Source organism: Etheostoma cragini, chromosome 4 (genome assembly GCF_013103735.1).
Source record: "Etheostoma cragini isolate CJK2018 chromosome 4, CSU_Ecrag_1.0, whole genome shotgun sequence".
Classification (NCBI taxonomy): Eukaryota; Metazoa; Chordata; class Actinopteri; order Perciformes; family Percidae; genus Etheostoma; species Etheostoma cragini.
Window position 1 is genome coordinate 11624896 of NC_048410.1, and position 14379 is coordinate 11639274.

A 14379-nucleotide genomic window follows, 5' to 3' on the forward strand; every position below is an offset into this window, starting at 1 on the left:
ATAATAAACATAATAGCAATGTAAATAAAGAAGTGAAAATTTCCAGATTCAATGCTGCTGTGCATCCGTCAGTGTAAGTAGAAAAAAACAGCTGCCAGCACTTCCCAGCTCAGGAATGCTTAGTGCTCTAGTCTAACCACTAGAGGTCGTCACAAAACTTTATGAACATGGAAAAACTTCAAACGATCCAGATCACAAGTCTCTGAATCTGTGGCACTGCTTCAACAGCTGGTGAATATATTATCTATTGGCCTAAGATATTCATGTTCATATCAATCAATTTTACTACTTTAACAGAAAGTAGGCTATGTATTACATATTTTGTGATATGAGATTAAGTCACAGTCACATTTTTACTGTCTCAAAATATTATTTTACGCATATATGAATATATTAATTTCACACAAATCATAGGTCACTTTTTTAAAAACATTGAGTTGCCTTGTGAACTAACAAAAGTTTACATTTAGTGTTTCTCACCAAAATACATTAAACGTTTTCTTGAACGCATTAACTTCCTTTAAAGGGGCTCTATGCAGTAAACCTGTTTGAGTCGTGATTCACTCGGATCTTTAACCTGAGTCTTTACATTGACAAGTCTCTAGTATCATTAACTCGGATCACTTACTACAGTTCAATCTAAAATGATAACAGCGCCATACACAAACCTCGTCCAGCATTAGCTACTACTGTTCCTAGCCATCTTAACTGCAAAAAGCTTTATAACTTACAATTTCGTTGGCAACAACAGCTCCACAAGTCAACTCAAGCAACTGAGTGAACAAAGAGACAGTCCGACCCGCAGACTCAGAGCCGAAAGCTCGCAGACCACGATTCACTTAAGAACTCACAAGCCTTCAATGACTCGTGAGTTGCTCGCGCGAGTCAGTCAACCTCGCAAATCAGCCTGCTACGTTATCATGAGTCAATCTGATTCAGACAAACGAGAAAAGTCTCCCCTTGAGCTCAGGGTAAAGCAAATCAATAAAAAAAGCCAATCTTTCCCTTCTGAAATAACAAAAACTTTTCTGCACGTAGCCTAACTAGGCTTACTGTAGACAGTCGAGCAGACAGTCCGAAACATTGCAAGCTCGCCTCGGCTAGTAGCTCGGACTCGCCTCACAGACAACTCAAGATGTGTTACACATGTAATATTAAAATGCAATTCAGTTGAGAAGACAGTTTGAAACATTGCAAAGGCTAAGTCGTCAAAAACTCCACAGGGTAAGAAAAATCCCGCTCTAAAACAGAATGTGACTTTCCTTAGTTTTGCAATCCCAATTTCCTTAAAAATGACTGTGACATAAGTTTTCTTGGTGTCTGCTGCTGTAAAAGTATCAGCGAAGCACAGTGGTGGAAGAAATATTCAAAAATTTAACTTTTTTAAAAACTTTTTTACTTCCCAGCAAAAGTAACAAGACTGCAGTGTAAATGTACTCTGTTAGAGGTTAAAGTCCTGCATTCAAAATCGTACTTACTTAAGTCAAAATACACCTTATTAGCATAAAACGTAAAAAACAATGTGCAGAATGACACATTTCAGGTTACTATATTGCCTACAATATCACTTTGTGATAATTATTGATGTTATAACATGTACATAATTGGTTAAGGTGGGGCTAAATTTAATTATGTAATATACTGCTTGGTGGCGTAGTCTGTGATATAATAATTAATTAGTTGATTTGTATTTTCTATTGATAAATGTACATCTGTAAAGTAACTGGTAACTAAAGCTGTCATATAAAGTGAAATAGAAGTAGAAAATTGCATGAAATGGAAATAGAACGTACAAGTACCTACAAATTGTACTTATGTAGTACTTGAATGATTTAACTTACATTCCACCCCTGGTGGAGCTTATGAGAAGGTGGTAATAAAATCTCAAAAATCAAACACTATCAAATGATCAGAGAAAAAAGTTTTATTTTCCATTATTTGTACAAAGCTTCTTTATACAGAAGAATAATATACAGAAGACTAAGAATAAAAAGAATATTCTTTTACATGAAATACCTCGAAAATATCAGGCACATTTAGACTGTTTCCACTACATGGTAGTTATGTTTTGAACTAGTTCTTCTGAAATCCACAGCAGGTCTGTTTGTTGTCCATGGTGGCAACTCTACTCTGGTCACATCTGCTAGTGAACATAACTACCCTCCGTATTTGTAGCATGTCTGTCAATGTACCTGTATTTTCAGGCGTTGTACTTACTTTAGTTTTTTTGCATTGTATTTCTACGAACAAAAACAAATACTGACAAAATATAACAAAAACCTAACCTTAAAGTTCAGTATATCTGCTCTTTTTGTAGATTTGTAGTTCAAGGTTTAAATTTGTTTGTCTTGGGCAACAAGGAATCAACTATCATTGCTGTATAGTTTTTTTTTCCCAATTTCTTTGTCTTTCAACAGTATTTACGGTTGATACATCTTGTTTTTCAATGAGCATGCTTTGCCTTTAACTGAGTTGGCACAAAGTGACTCTGTGTGTATTTTTGTGAGTGATGTACGTGTGTGGCTTGCGTGCATGTGTGCATAACCCCAGCCACATTTCTCCTAAATGACAATAGAGTGGAGGTGTCTGAAGCACATGATGACATCCAGAGGGATCGGAGGGCTCAGATGATTTCCATCTAAACGCAGGTACCTGACACAACAGAACAGGTATGTGACATGCCTTTGCAATGACAACTGCTTTTTAAAACTCATTAGTTCCTGGCATAATTATTGTTGTTCCTATTTTCTTACTGCCAAAGATGCTATTGTACCAGTTTGTATAGATGAGTGCCAAGTGGTGACATAATGTGACGTACCTTAGTTTGGGCACCAGACTCTGATCGCTCACATCAGTCTGCAGGCTATAAGGGCAGAGCAGGGTGCCATTGATGCCTGCCGGGAAAACCCAAAGTCATGAATGTCCATTCCTCAAACAAGCAATAATATGAAAAATCGGCCAATTGAATAGGATTGCTTTACTTGCTTATCGTACTAATAATTAAATCTTGGCAATTTATTTATAGAATTACATTCATTTCAGTTGTCTTCATTCTAAGTCACTGTGAGTTTTCAACAGTGTAGCAGTAACAGTTTAGTAGTACCATACATTCATTTTAACTGATCAACTGACTCAGCTCCAGGTAAAGTTAGAGCTAGAAAAGAAAACATGTCGGAGTGCTCAACGTCGGATGATAATTCTCTGTAGGTTTATCCCAGTGAGTGGGTAGGTTTAAATCAGATTAGGCAACATATAGTGGGACAGTTCAACTCACTGACTCATTAAATACAATGTTTGCTTGTATAGACAGCGCAATGCGTCACACTTTGAAAGTAATGTTTATGAATCTGTAAATTAAATAGTTTCTATTATACTTTAAGGAGCAATGGTCAGTGATTATTTGTGTATATGTTGTAATAATAACAGTGTTTGGATTCACTCCTTCACTGTTCGCAGTTTAAACATGAGATTAATTATTTAAGACATATAATATCTGCATTTTTAAGAGAACACCCCTTTTTAAGACACACCTAGTCAGTTATTGGACCCTGAATAGTATTTCTTCAATTTGATAAAGTTAATGATAAACTAATATTGATAAAATACCTTTGATGCTTGCTAATAACTGAATCTGAGCCCCCCAAATTCCAAACTTCTGCTACCTCTCACAAATCCTTAAGATGGTGCAGATTGCTGCTGAGACAACTTACTCTCGATGCTGTTGTGGTTGAGGTGCAGGTGCTCCAGGTGACTGTTGAAGAAAGGAACAGAGGCGAGTTGGTTGTGGGCCAGTTGCAGGTCCAGCAGGGTGGATATGTTGAACACTGACTTGGGAAGACCTTTATCACTCAGCTGGTTGTAGTTCAGCCTTACAAACGCCAGGTGGGTCAAGCCTTCAAAGTAGTCTCTGAATAAGGGAACAATGGATGAGAAGAACAACTGTAAAATTTGACATCCAACCTTTGTTTAACAATGCATGCAGTGTGTGTTTGCCGCATGCGTGCGTGTTTATCAGCTATTTGACAACGTGTGCACTGTATACTTGCTTTGGGATGTCATCTATACGGTTCCTGTCCAGGAAAAGCTGTATTAGGGTTCTAGGTACGCCCGCAGGCATCTTTTTCAGGATGTTGTGAGCCAGATTGAGCTGCATGAGGCTCTTCAGGTCCTTAAATGTGTTCTTGCCCAGATCACTGTCACTCAGCTGAGAGAGAGGTCATCAGGCACTTTTGTTTGCTCCAAAAATGCATGCAGTACAGATGGTTGAAACAGCCCATTACAGTAAGATGCTCACAAAGGTACTTTTAAATAGAACTTTACCTGGTTGTGGTACAGGTCGAGCAGTGTCAGGTTCTCCATCTTGCTAAAGGCACCAGCAGGGATCTTAGAAATACGATTCCTACCGAGGCGGAGCTGTTCTAGGTTTGCTGGAAGACCGGAAGGTACCTCTTTCAGATGGTTATGCTGTACATAGAGGTACAGCAGTGCTGGGATCTTTTCAAACACCTGCCCAAGCGATAGATACAGAAAACAAATGTATACATGGTTTCGTGTAATTTTCAAATCATAAATATTAATCAAGGAAACCTTCTGACGTTTTTGTCTATTCGGTGAATGCGGTTATTAGCCAAGTTGACCCAGCGGATCTCGGTGGCGTTAAGGAACGGCTCTGCTGTCACTTCTGAGATGTAGTTGTTCTGCAGGTACAAGTAGTGGGCTCTTGACGGGATGACAGGGATCACACGGATGTTTCGGTTCTCACAGTTCAGAGCATTGGGATAGCTTGGGGAGCAGAAACACTCTCGGGGGCAGTCAGGAAACATGGAGGGCGGGCCCAGGATGGGAGGGGGGAAGTCTGTTGGCTCCAGGGGCTCTGGCTGTGCCGGTACAGCGGGCTGTGGGACAGATGGCTTCCTGGTGGTGGTTGGGCGCTTGGTGGGCTTCCTTGGCCGAGGTTTCTGGGTAAACACCGCCCCCATCAAGAGGAACAGAGCCAATGCAGAGAAGAGTTCCGCGCCGGCCTTCATTGTCCTATGACAGCGCACAAAACAGAGGTAGTTAATTTGTAGACTCGACTGTATGTACAGTTACATGGGTTAAGAGTTAAGAGAGAGAAAGCTGTATACCCACAACCCACACTCTGTCATTTGGGTTTTGCTGGTTAGCCAATACGGTCAGCTCATCCCACCCACACAGAAAGTTTTACATCATGTACATTGGTCTTTTTTTACATTTCTCACTCTGTGTGGGAGCTCTGGGGCAGGGCTCTCTTTCAGTGGGTTCAAATCCTGCTTCTTTGATTAGCATCCAATAACACACTCAATGCAGATAAAGGCACCACTGATTACACTGAAAACTTCAGCAAGCAACTGTTATATATTTCCAAGCCCTAATGATTTTTGTTCAACCTGTGTTGAGAGAGAGAGTTTTCAGAGTTGAACTGGCCAAGTAGTGTTTTGACCAACATAAAGCAGGTTTCTTTTGGAGCTTATGATGAAAACACAGACTGTAGTGATGTAAACCAATATGTTCAGCAATCTGCTTTACCTTTTACTCCACAAATGTATATACACCTGATGCTGCTCTTACATAAGTAGAAATGTTCCTATCATGACATCAATGTGTTGTTGAGGTGAAAATAATTAAGATACACAAGATACACATACAACCTTTACAGTTTCCTTCAGAGTTTAATATTGTTAATAAGTATGTGCATCATTGCTGTAAATATGTTAGTTATTGTATAGTCAATGTCAAAATGACATAAATTCATATATAATTCCAGTTAAAATAAATGTTACAGTTTTTTTACGATTGCTATGACAATATTTTCATTTGTTTTTTACAATTTTCCAAAACTCTTAACACGCCAACATACCTTCAACACACAAAGGGCAAAAAAATGTCATGCTAAAAATCACACACTGTAAACTAAACTCCAACACAATTTTCAAAATACAATAAAACACTAACACAATACATATGTCTACCAAAACACTGCAAACATGTCTCAAAATCACAAATTCTTCCAAAACACTACCACATGTTCTCTCCCAACAGGAACGTTTAGTCAGTCATAGCCCAATGTCAAAAAAACACTAACACCAGATGGAATTTCAGAAACTGCATTATTCTATCTGTGTCAGGTCTGCTTTTGTACAATAATAGTATATTGGATTGACCATAGATTGTGTTTTACACTTCAGTTTCTCTTGAGGCCTCTCTAAATTTTAGTTTTGTTGGGTTTAGTAAATGCATGCGTTTAGTTTATTTTTGTTGCAGAAATTCAATACAAAAATGATTGAGCCATCTCAGCGTAGCTTTATAGAATGTGTCACTGCCGATGTGAGTCGAGTCTACATTTGAGTTGCATATTTGTCACTTTGCAATGAAAGAATACTATAAAAAGATGGTCATGCGATTGAAAGAACCTCAACAGGTGAGCGTGTTTCCTACATGGGAATCAGCTGTGATTGATCTATTTGCATAACTTCCATCAGCTGTTTTTTCACATTTACAGAAACAGTGGAAAACCTGTAAAACGGGGGAATATATTTGTGTTTCAATTTACAATGTGAACAGCTGTTCACAGCTGTTCAAAACATGATGTTACCTGTTCTGACATACAGTGTGAAAGCATTTGCAAATTTGTCAGTAAAAATCCATTATTTTAGTCTTGGTTGACGTTGTTTGCAAAACTTTTTCAAGCATCTTACATTTTGTATTAACTGTATGAATTTTGTGTTAAAGCAACAAGAAATGGATTAACTGTATAGCCTACACAGACAGATGTTGTGCTTACTGTATTAAGAGTTTGGGAAAGTTGTTAAACACATTGAAAGAACTGTCATAGCAATTGTTGTTGTGGCTTGAAGATACAAGTGAAAGAGAGTGAGCAAGAAAGTAGACAGTGATTTGTTTTGTTTGATCTAATCGAAGAAAAAGAGGGGCAGATACAGGTACAGGAAATTAGTTCTCATGAGGGAGTGGAAATGAAACTTTTTGGGATAAAGGGTCTATTGTCATTGCTGGTCCAGAGGAAGTGTTGTGGAGGGGAAAACTGCCGGTCTGGTAGGTTTAGGCTCTGTGACCCAGGAGAGGCCCTAGGAAACTGGGCTATCCCAACAAGGCTCTGATGGAGACAATATGCATCTTATTGCAAATACAAAAGTGTTGCAAGCAGATGTAAATCAACGATAGGTGAGGTTTATAGCTGACACATCTTTTTAGAGAACAATTCATGTTTTTATCATGCTTTAGTGTTTTCAAATGGCTTTAGTCTAAATCTAATTGGTAAGATTTATAAGTTTCTACTTTGCATCTCTTAGTGCATTGATAGTACACAGACTCATCTAACTTTCATCAGGATCAATTTGTGTACTGTAATTGATAACTTTTAAAAAGTATGTACAATAGGTGTGTGCAACTTAAATCGGCTTAGGACTTGTGTGTGTACAATATGATGACTTCATGTCCTCTCTCTCACACACACACACACGCATACACACACAAGCGCGCACACACACACACACACACACACACACACACACACACACACACACACGCACACCTCAAGTGTTTACCCTTTAAATTACATTTTTCCAAATATGTGTTTGTATACATTTGTCTCTTAACACTGTGCATTGTACCACATTAGAATAAGCTTACTGTAAATAATCAACACACGGCTGTCAAAATACACAATGCTTCAGAAAAAAAAGCACACTTAGTTTCTAGTCACTTTGCTTCAGTTGAACAGGCCTCTGGCCAATTTGATAAACATCACATGAATCACGGGGCAGGAATGAGGCTCAGAGCCATAATCTGTCCTGCCTGGAAAAACAAAACCGAACTTTTCACTGATGGTGTTCCCTGGCGCTGCTTTTCCTTTTCCCTCTCAGCCACCCAGAACCTCCCAGCCCCTCGTTCAAAACCAGAACCAGCTCTCCTCCCCCTGTTGCTGCTGTCGTCATGATTAGTAGTCTGGCAAACAACTGAAGACTCAAAGTCAGAGATGGCTGACTCATTGATTTAATATTTGGCACCTCAATGACCAAATCTGATCAGTACAATAACTACTCAGTGGATCAGAGATCATTATACAGTGTCCAGAGCCACATTACATATGACTGTAATTCATTCATCACTAACCATAATTAACTAGTTAATCTGACTTTAAAACCCCAAAAATATTGTAATATTTAAGTGCATACTCCTTTTAAAAAACAGGTCACACTTGCAAGGTCCATTTAGTATCCTGAAGCTTTTGATTATATCACAGCTGTATCGCAGATGTAGTATGTCCAGTTGTCATGGAAATGCAGAATCCCAATTTTTATATTTGCATTTGTACAAAAAAGCTGCAAAGGACTTGTAGAATCACAATTCCATGACACAGTGTCAATCTCCAACTGGTGCCAGAAGAACTACTAAATGGACCTATTGATGGGAATGTATTCTGCATTTTGAACCTTGTCTACATGTCAGTTTTCCATATCTAAAATGTGCAAATTCCAAGTTCTAAGATTAGCCATAACTCAATGTCAATATATAATTATATATGTACTGTATATATAGTATATATCAAAATATTTACTTTCTGACGATTGAAGATGTCTTAATTGTGCTTTTTAACATCTATGTCCAACATATTATTTATATCTTTACATCAGTCACATTACAATTGAAGATATTTTGAACTGCAGCACACACTTGTATATACATACATATATATACATTTTAGTGCTATGAGTACTCGTACTAGGCAAAAGTCCTCTTAAGATGTCCATGTGTATCAGGAGATTTAAAAAAAACGTAATTCTCAGCTGAAAGCTCTTTGTTGCCACAAATTTCTTGATTAGGAGCTTTTCCTATTCATTTTGTTTCTTTTGTGGGCAGAACAGGCACTGTCATTCCTTGATGTAAGTGTAAATATCACTATTGTTTTGATAGACCACTAAATGAAGCCTTGAATAAGAGACACGTCCCGCACAGCTGAATTCAACGATCTAAGTCAGATGTCTGAAAATATAAAAATGCAAATACCTATGGTGTATGTACCATCATAAAAATCTTCTGACCACTCCTCTCTTACATATTATGAACAGTTAAATCCACTTTAACTTTAGTTTTTTTCCTTTCTTTTTTTGATCAGCTAAAGCTAAACTCAAACTACTGCGTGCATTACCAACAGTCACCTGAGCTAAACAGTTCACATCACTTGCTAAACTCATTCCAAACAACACAACTTTTAACATGTCTCAAAACAGGCTCAGTGCAGACAAACACTATGAACAGTCCTTATTGAAACAACATACACCATCACTCAGAACACACTGTGAGTGAAAACACTAGTTTCAAACACCAATACATAAATTAGAAACTTTTAATCTTCACAGTTTGAATCATTTACGGTAAGTGACATATTGAATAGTTTCTCTTAAGAAAAGAGGGAAATTCCTTCACTTGAATATTTTTATTTTATTGTTATTTATTATCAACATATCTGTTTTTTAGGAAACAAAAAGGTGTGAAAATCAACAGTTTGCTTCAATATATATAATTTTCTTTTGCCTGTAGTAGTTTATGTTATGACTGGACAAAAAGGTAAAAACTAAAGGTACGCAATAACAAAGAGCATCAGATGAAAACTGTGTTTAAGAAATGAAGACAAACTAGAGTTCGGTCCACATGAACTGCGTCTGTGCAGACTGTAGTTAGATTTTTGCACATGTAGCGCCAGTTGTGCCCACTGTTGTTTAGAAAGTGGGAAAAAAACTGTAAAGAGGGACTCAATATTCAAATTTATTGGTACACATGCACCAGAATCATTATAGTTTCAGAAGTATCTGCCCTCCTTTTAAACCCTCATCAGCAGCAGATACTTTGCATTAGTATTGTAGGTGGGGCAGTCCTGCAGTGGCTGTGCATAGGTTGGATCTACATGGTGCAGCAACAATGTGCAGTAAAGAAGTTGGAAGGTGCACTGACAAAAAACCACTGATGAAGTAATTCAGATAAAATGACACTATTTTAAAATAAATTTAGAGTAAAAAACTCTACACTTCATACTTCAGTCTGTTGTCCTACCTGACTGGATGCTGTCATCACTTCTTTTTTGTCCTCAACATTAGCCAGCTCACCAAGGTCAATCTTTTTCCTTTTACATTCTTTACAGAGGGATTTTTAAAAGTTCAACCCTATTACAGTACACTGTTTGACTTCAGTCAGTGATTTTGGGAAAAAAAGCTGCATGCCTGAGAAGTTTCTTTCACATTTTCAGAACATTCCTTTTCAGTTTTATATGAAATGAAGATGAGTGCGCAGAAGTGGAGAAAAGCTCTAGCAGAGTTGAAGTGTGCTGCGGCTCCCTGGAGGATAGAGTACCACTTTGTATGGCACAGTGTTTCTATAGAAACACACCAGCATGGCCAAGCTGTGCCTTCCCCCCCCTAGTCCCCCCCTAGTCCACAAACACACATGTAGGCTACACTGATCTTTTGGCCTCTCTCTGTTTAAAAACCAAACACACTCCTGTCTGGATTCTTATCTTATTGATAATTCCCCATCTAAAACAGCCCTCCCTTAAAAAATAACAAATAAACTTTCTTACCTGCCTCTGGTACCTGCCCTCTTTTGTCAAATCACAAGTTTTGTGTCTTTTCTTCTCTCTGCCTCTCTCACTCTTTTCCTTCCCCTCCCTCTCTCTCCCTCCTCCTCTGTTTCTTTCTGCCCCAAACCTCCTTTCCCTCTGCCTCTCCCTCTACCCCCATCTCTCTCTCTCTCTCTCTCCCTCTCTCTCTCTCTCTCTCCTTGGACAAGCTGCCTATTGGGTTTGTTTGCTGCATTTTTCCCACTGAAGGTCACAGTGGTTCTTTCTCCCCCTCTGCTCGGCTCAGGCCCAGTGAGGTTTAATTTTAATTCTATCTGGAAGACTGCGGGCTCTTTCATGTGTCTGCACTGTGTCACATAACACAGTGTTATTATTTTTGTTCTGTTGCTGCATAGCATGAGAGTCTCTCAAATAGACAGTGTGCACGGGCTAGTTTACATATTTGTGTGTATGCACATATTTGTGTGTATGCATAAGCATGTGTTTCTATTACAGAAGTCTTGGGAAAAAGCTGTGAACAGTGAACCTCTGTTAGGGAAAGCCCAACTGTACTTGCATCTCTCTGTCTCCCACCCACTCTGCTATTGTTGAGATGACTGCCCTCATACCCAGTCATGTGCTTTTCATTAGCAGCATCCATCGTCACTGCACTCCACGTCATTTTTTCTGAGTCAGTTTTCTTTCTCCCTGCATCAGTAAACTCAAACAGTCTAATTACTTAGGTCCAGCTGAGGATCAGGGTGTTATATGGTCTTTTCAGGAAGTGGGGTTGTGTAGCATTGTGTTTAACAAAGTGTGAGCCTTTACTGTGTGTGTGTGTGTGTGTGTGTGTGTGTGTGTGTAGGTGTGTGTGTGTGTGTGTGTGTGTGTGTTTATATGTGTCACTGGGGGTTAGGAGATGTGTGCTGTCCTGCATTCCTGAAGAGTGAGCTGCAGCAGAAGGATAATGAGGCAAACATATGTGGGGAACAGTTTCAAACACACATGTACTGTACATATGTGTTCCTCCTTCTCCCACTTTCCCTCATCTTGTTTTTTTTTTTTTTTATCAATTCTCCCCACTGCACTCCTGTCTCCTTTTCACTCAGTCACCAGGTTTGGGTTATTGAGCTCAGCTGGGAGCAAACATCTGGTCCCAACAAAGAATGGAAAGGTTACGTCAACAAATATGACACAAAGACAAATGGGTATATGTGATAATTACATCACTTTATGATTTGTAGCTTTCTTATCTTCTCTGCTACCATTTGAGAGACGGTGCAATAATTCTATTGAATGACTCAGCTCCTCTGATCATGAACTACTCATTTTGCTGTAAAAGATCTTATACTGGGCTGCCTGCAGCGATGACATTATTGGAAAAAGTTGCTCATTAACAGTAACATCTCATGATGTGTTTAATATTTCATATAACATCTCCATAATAATAATAGTACTATTGTAAGGTTTACAAGTTAATTCATATATTTGACTTAATTTACAAAAACATATTTACAATGTTTATACAGTTAACTATTTACATATGTGTGTTTACATAGTCAGTATTTGCACATTTACATTTTAAATTTAGAACAGTACAATACATGTAAAAAAATTGAATAGAATAGAACTGGAAATTTAAACAAGGTGATTCTCTGACTGAGGTGTTCTGCCACAAATTGTTGGTATCCGACTACTGTCTGACATTGTCGAAATGTGACAGGCTTGCAGTGCTCTCTCTACAGAGTTGGCCAACGTTTAAATGGGACACACCACTTATTGCAAACACACTGAGCTGTAAACCAGGATGTCACGTTCCGTCCTGTGTAAAGTTTTTTTTGTTTTGTTAGATTCACATTTTCTGGTTGTTTTTCCATTTCCTGTTTTATTGTGAAGGTTTTCTGTTCCCCCTAGTGTTGTTTTGTTTACTTCCGGTTGTTAAATTTCCCGCCTTTGTGATTACCTGTCCCCCCCCTAATGTGTTGTACCTGTGTCTCATTGTCTCCCCTGTCTTTTGTATTTAAGTTCAGTCTTACCCCAGTGCCAGATCATCTGCTTTCCCTGGATTTTGACCATTGCGTGTATTTTGCCTGCCAATTTGGGCACTACTGCTGTAAGTTTATTAAGATTGCTAAATAAATATATGCTTTTTATGTACCTGAGTTGTCTATTGTGGGTCCATCCTTTTTATCAGGGGGCCAGAATATGACTCAAAATGAATACTTTTAGTATGTGAGCTGATAAAATCAGTAAAGTCAGTCATTCATGGTTCCATTTTAAATTCCTAGTGAACAACTTTTGCAAAACTCTTGCATCTCCACCTAGCTGCTCATAGAGTTGTGTAGTAAGTAGCCAAAGTTTTAGTTTTTCAGGTTTCTTCTAAATTTTGTAATGCAACACACACATTTCCGTGTTCATACGTGTTGTGTGGACTAGCCAAGCCCTCCTACTCTGCGCTGTAGAGGAAGTTCTAGCAATGCAAGACTACAGATGGATGGCTGCAAGTGCCTGAATCAAGAGACATATTTATAGGCCAGAGAACCTGCATGTACTGCAAGAAATCTTTATGCAGCAGTCCCCATTGCTGTTACATACCGCAGCAAATGTTTTCCAAACTGACAAAGAGCTAGACAGGCCTAGGCTCCAGCCCAAAATTACTTGGGGTGTATGATACTCTTAGAATGTTCAAAGAACGGCCTGTTCTGTCATCTACAGAGAGATGTCCATGATTAAAGTAAAGAAATACTAATATTCCCCAACATTTACAGACAACTTTCTAATGTGTTGTACTATTGCAACCAAATGACACAGCATTCTGTACACACTGTGTAAACATAGATAAGTTCTGCAGGCTGCACCCAAAGGAACACGCAAATTACATTTGTTGTTGCATTATTCCTGAATAAACTTTTAATATTCAAACAATGCATGGTGTTTATAACAAATGGATTCAGAACATAAATGTTTATTTGAAGAAAACAGTAAAAACCTTCACTGCTTATTTTATCAAATGCACCCCGAACCGCCAAACCGGATGCACTGTCCTTTTATATTAACAGTCTATGGTTCACATGCTGCCTCCCCTTCCCATCAACTGTTGCCGATATGCTGGAAAAGTGTTATGTGGCTTGTGCTCTCCATTCTGTTTGTTTTCCATTTACACAGCCAAGGCTATGTATTAACACCAGATTGTTTTTGGCACACAGAAAATAAAGAGCTAGCTGAGGAGATATTTGTTGAATTTGACAAAAAGTATGTTGGCTTAACATCACTTACCATACTTTTATACCATGTGTCTTTTGGGGGGGGGTTGAAATTAAAATGTTCTGAACATCAGTGGATGTGGATCCCAAAGACATCTTATGAGACTGAGGAGCATTACATCATGCATGACATCAACTATAAATGACTTTACCAACAAGTAAGCATATTGGTAAGAGAGTCACTAGAAGGAAGCCATCTGGATAGTGGACATTTCTTAATCAAAGTTCATCTGTCATGCATTTAAAACCAAACATTATCCAGCTGAGACAGGCTTCAGCTCTCTAGCTAATGGTTTGCACAACAAACGGATGCGCTTCAGTGAAATCAGCTCAGTGAGTGAGTGAGAGAACAGTGACTTTTACTAAATTCTTGAAAAAGTTCTATGGTGTATTTTTTACATTTGAATATATCTATTCTGTATTTATGTTCTTGAATGTAGCAATACTTTGCTTTATTTTTAGTCCTTTCTTAATGTGTTTATTGTTTACTGTATGCACCCTATACACAAGACACATTTATTGTGC

The 14379-nt window shown here is 38.4% G+C and overlaps 1 protein-coding gene across 2 annotated transcripts; it reads right to left on the minus strand.

Moving 5' to 3' along the window:
• Positions 1-1904: 1904 nt before the first annotated feature.
• Positions 1905-10729, minus strand: prelp (proline/arginine-rich end leucine-rich repeat protein). 2 transcript variants are annotated; one of them, XM_034870337.1, is made up of 7 exons: positions 10613-10729; positions 4596-5031; positions 4321-4506; positions 4047-4204; positions 3711-3907; positions 2819-2894; positions 1905-2652 (listed from the first exon to the last, which is right to left on the minus strand). In XM_034870337.1, exons 2-7 carry the CDS (start codon positions 5025-5027, stop codon positions 2562-2564), a joined length of 1140 nt encoding a protein of 379 aa, XP_034726228.1. In that variant the 5' UTR covers positions 5028-5031; positions 10613-10729; the 3' UTR covers positions 1905-2561. The 2 variants fall into 2 exon arrangements, with proteins under 2 accessions (XP_034726228.1, XP_034726226.1); XM_034870335.1 differs by having other exon boundaries at positions 10626-10718.
• Between the last annotated feature and the right edge of the window lie 3650 nt (positions 10730-14379).

Bases quoted from the DNA above. Each gene is read 5' to 3' on its own strand.
- prelp (XM_034870337.1), bottom strand. From the start codon at position 5,027: ATGAAGGCCGGCGCGGAACTCTTCTCTGCATTGGCTCTGTTCCTCTTG. The intron at 4,205-4,320 runs GTAAAGTTCTAT...CCTCTCTCTCAG, and splicing joins TCGACCTGTACCACAACCAG to CTGAGTGACAGTGATCTGGG. The intron at 3,908-4,046 runs GCAAGTATACAG...TCCCTTATTCAG, and splicing joins CGTATAGATGACATCCCAAA to AGACTACTTTGAAGGCTTGA.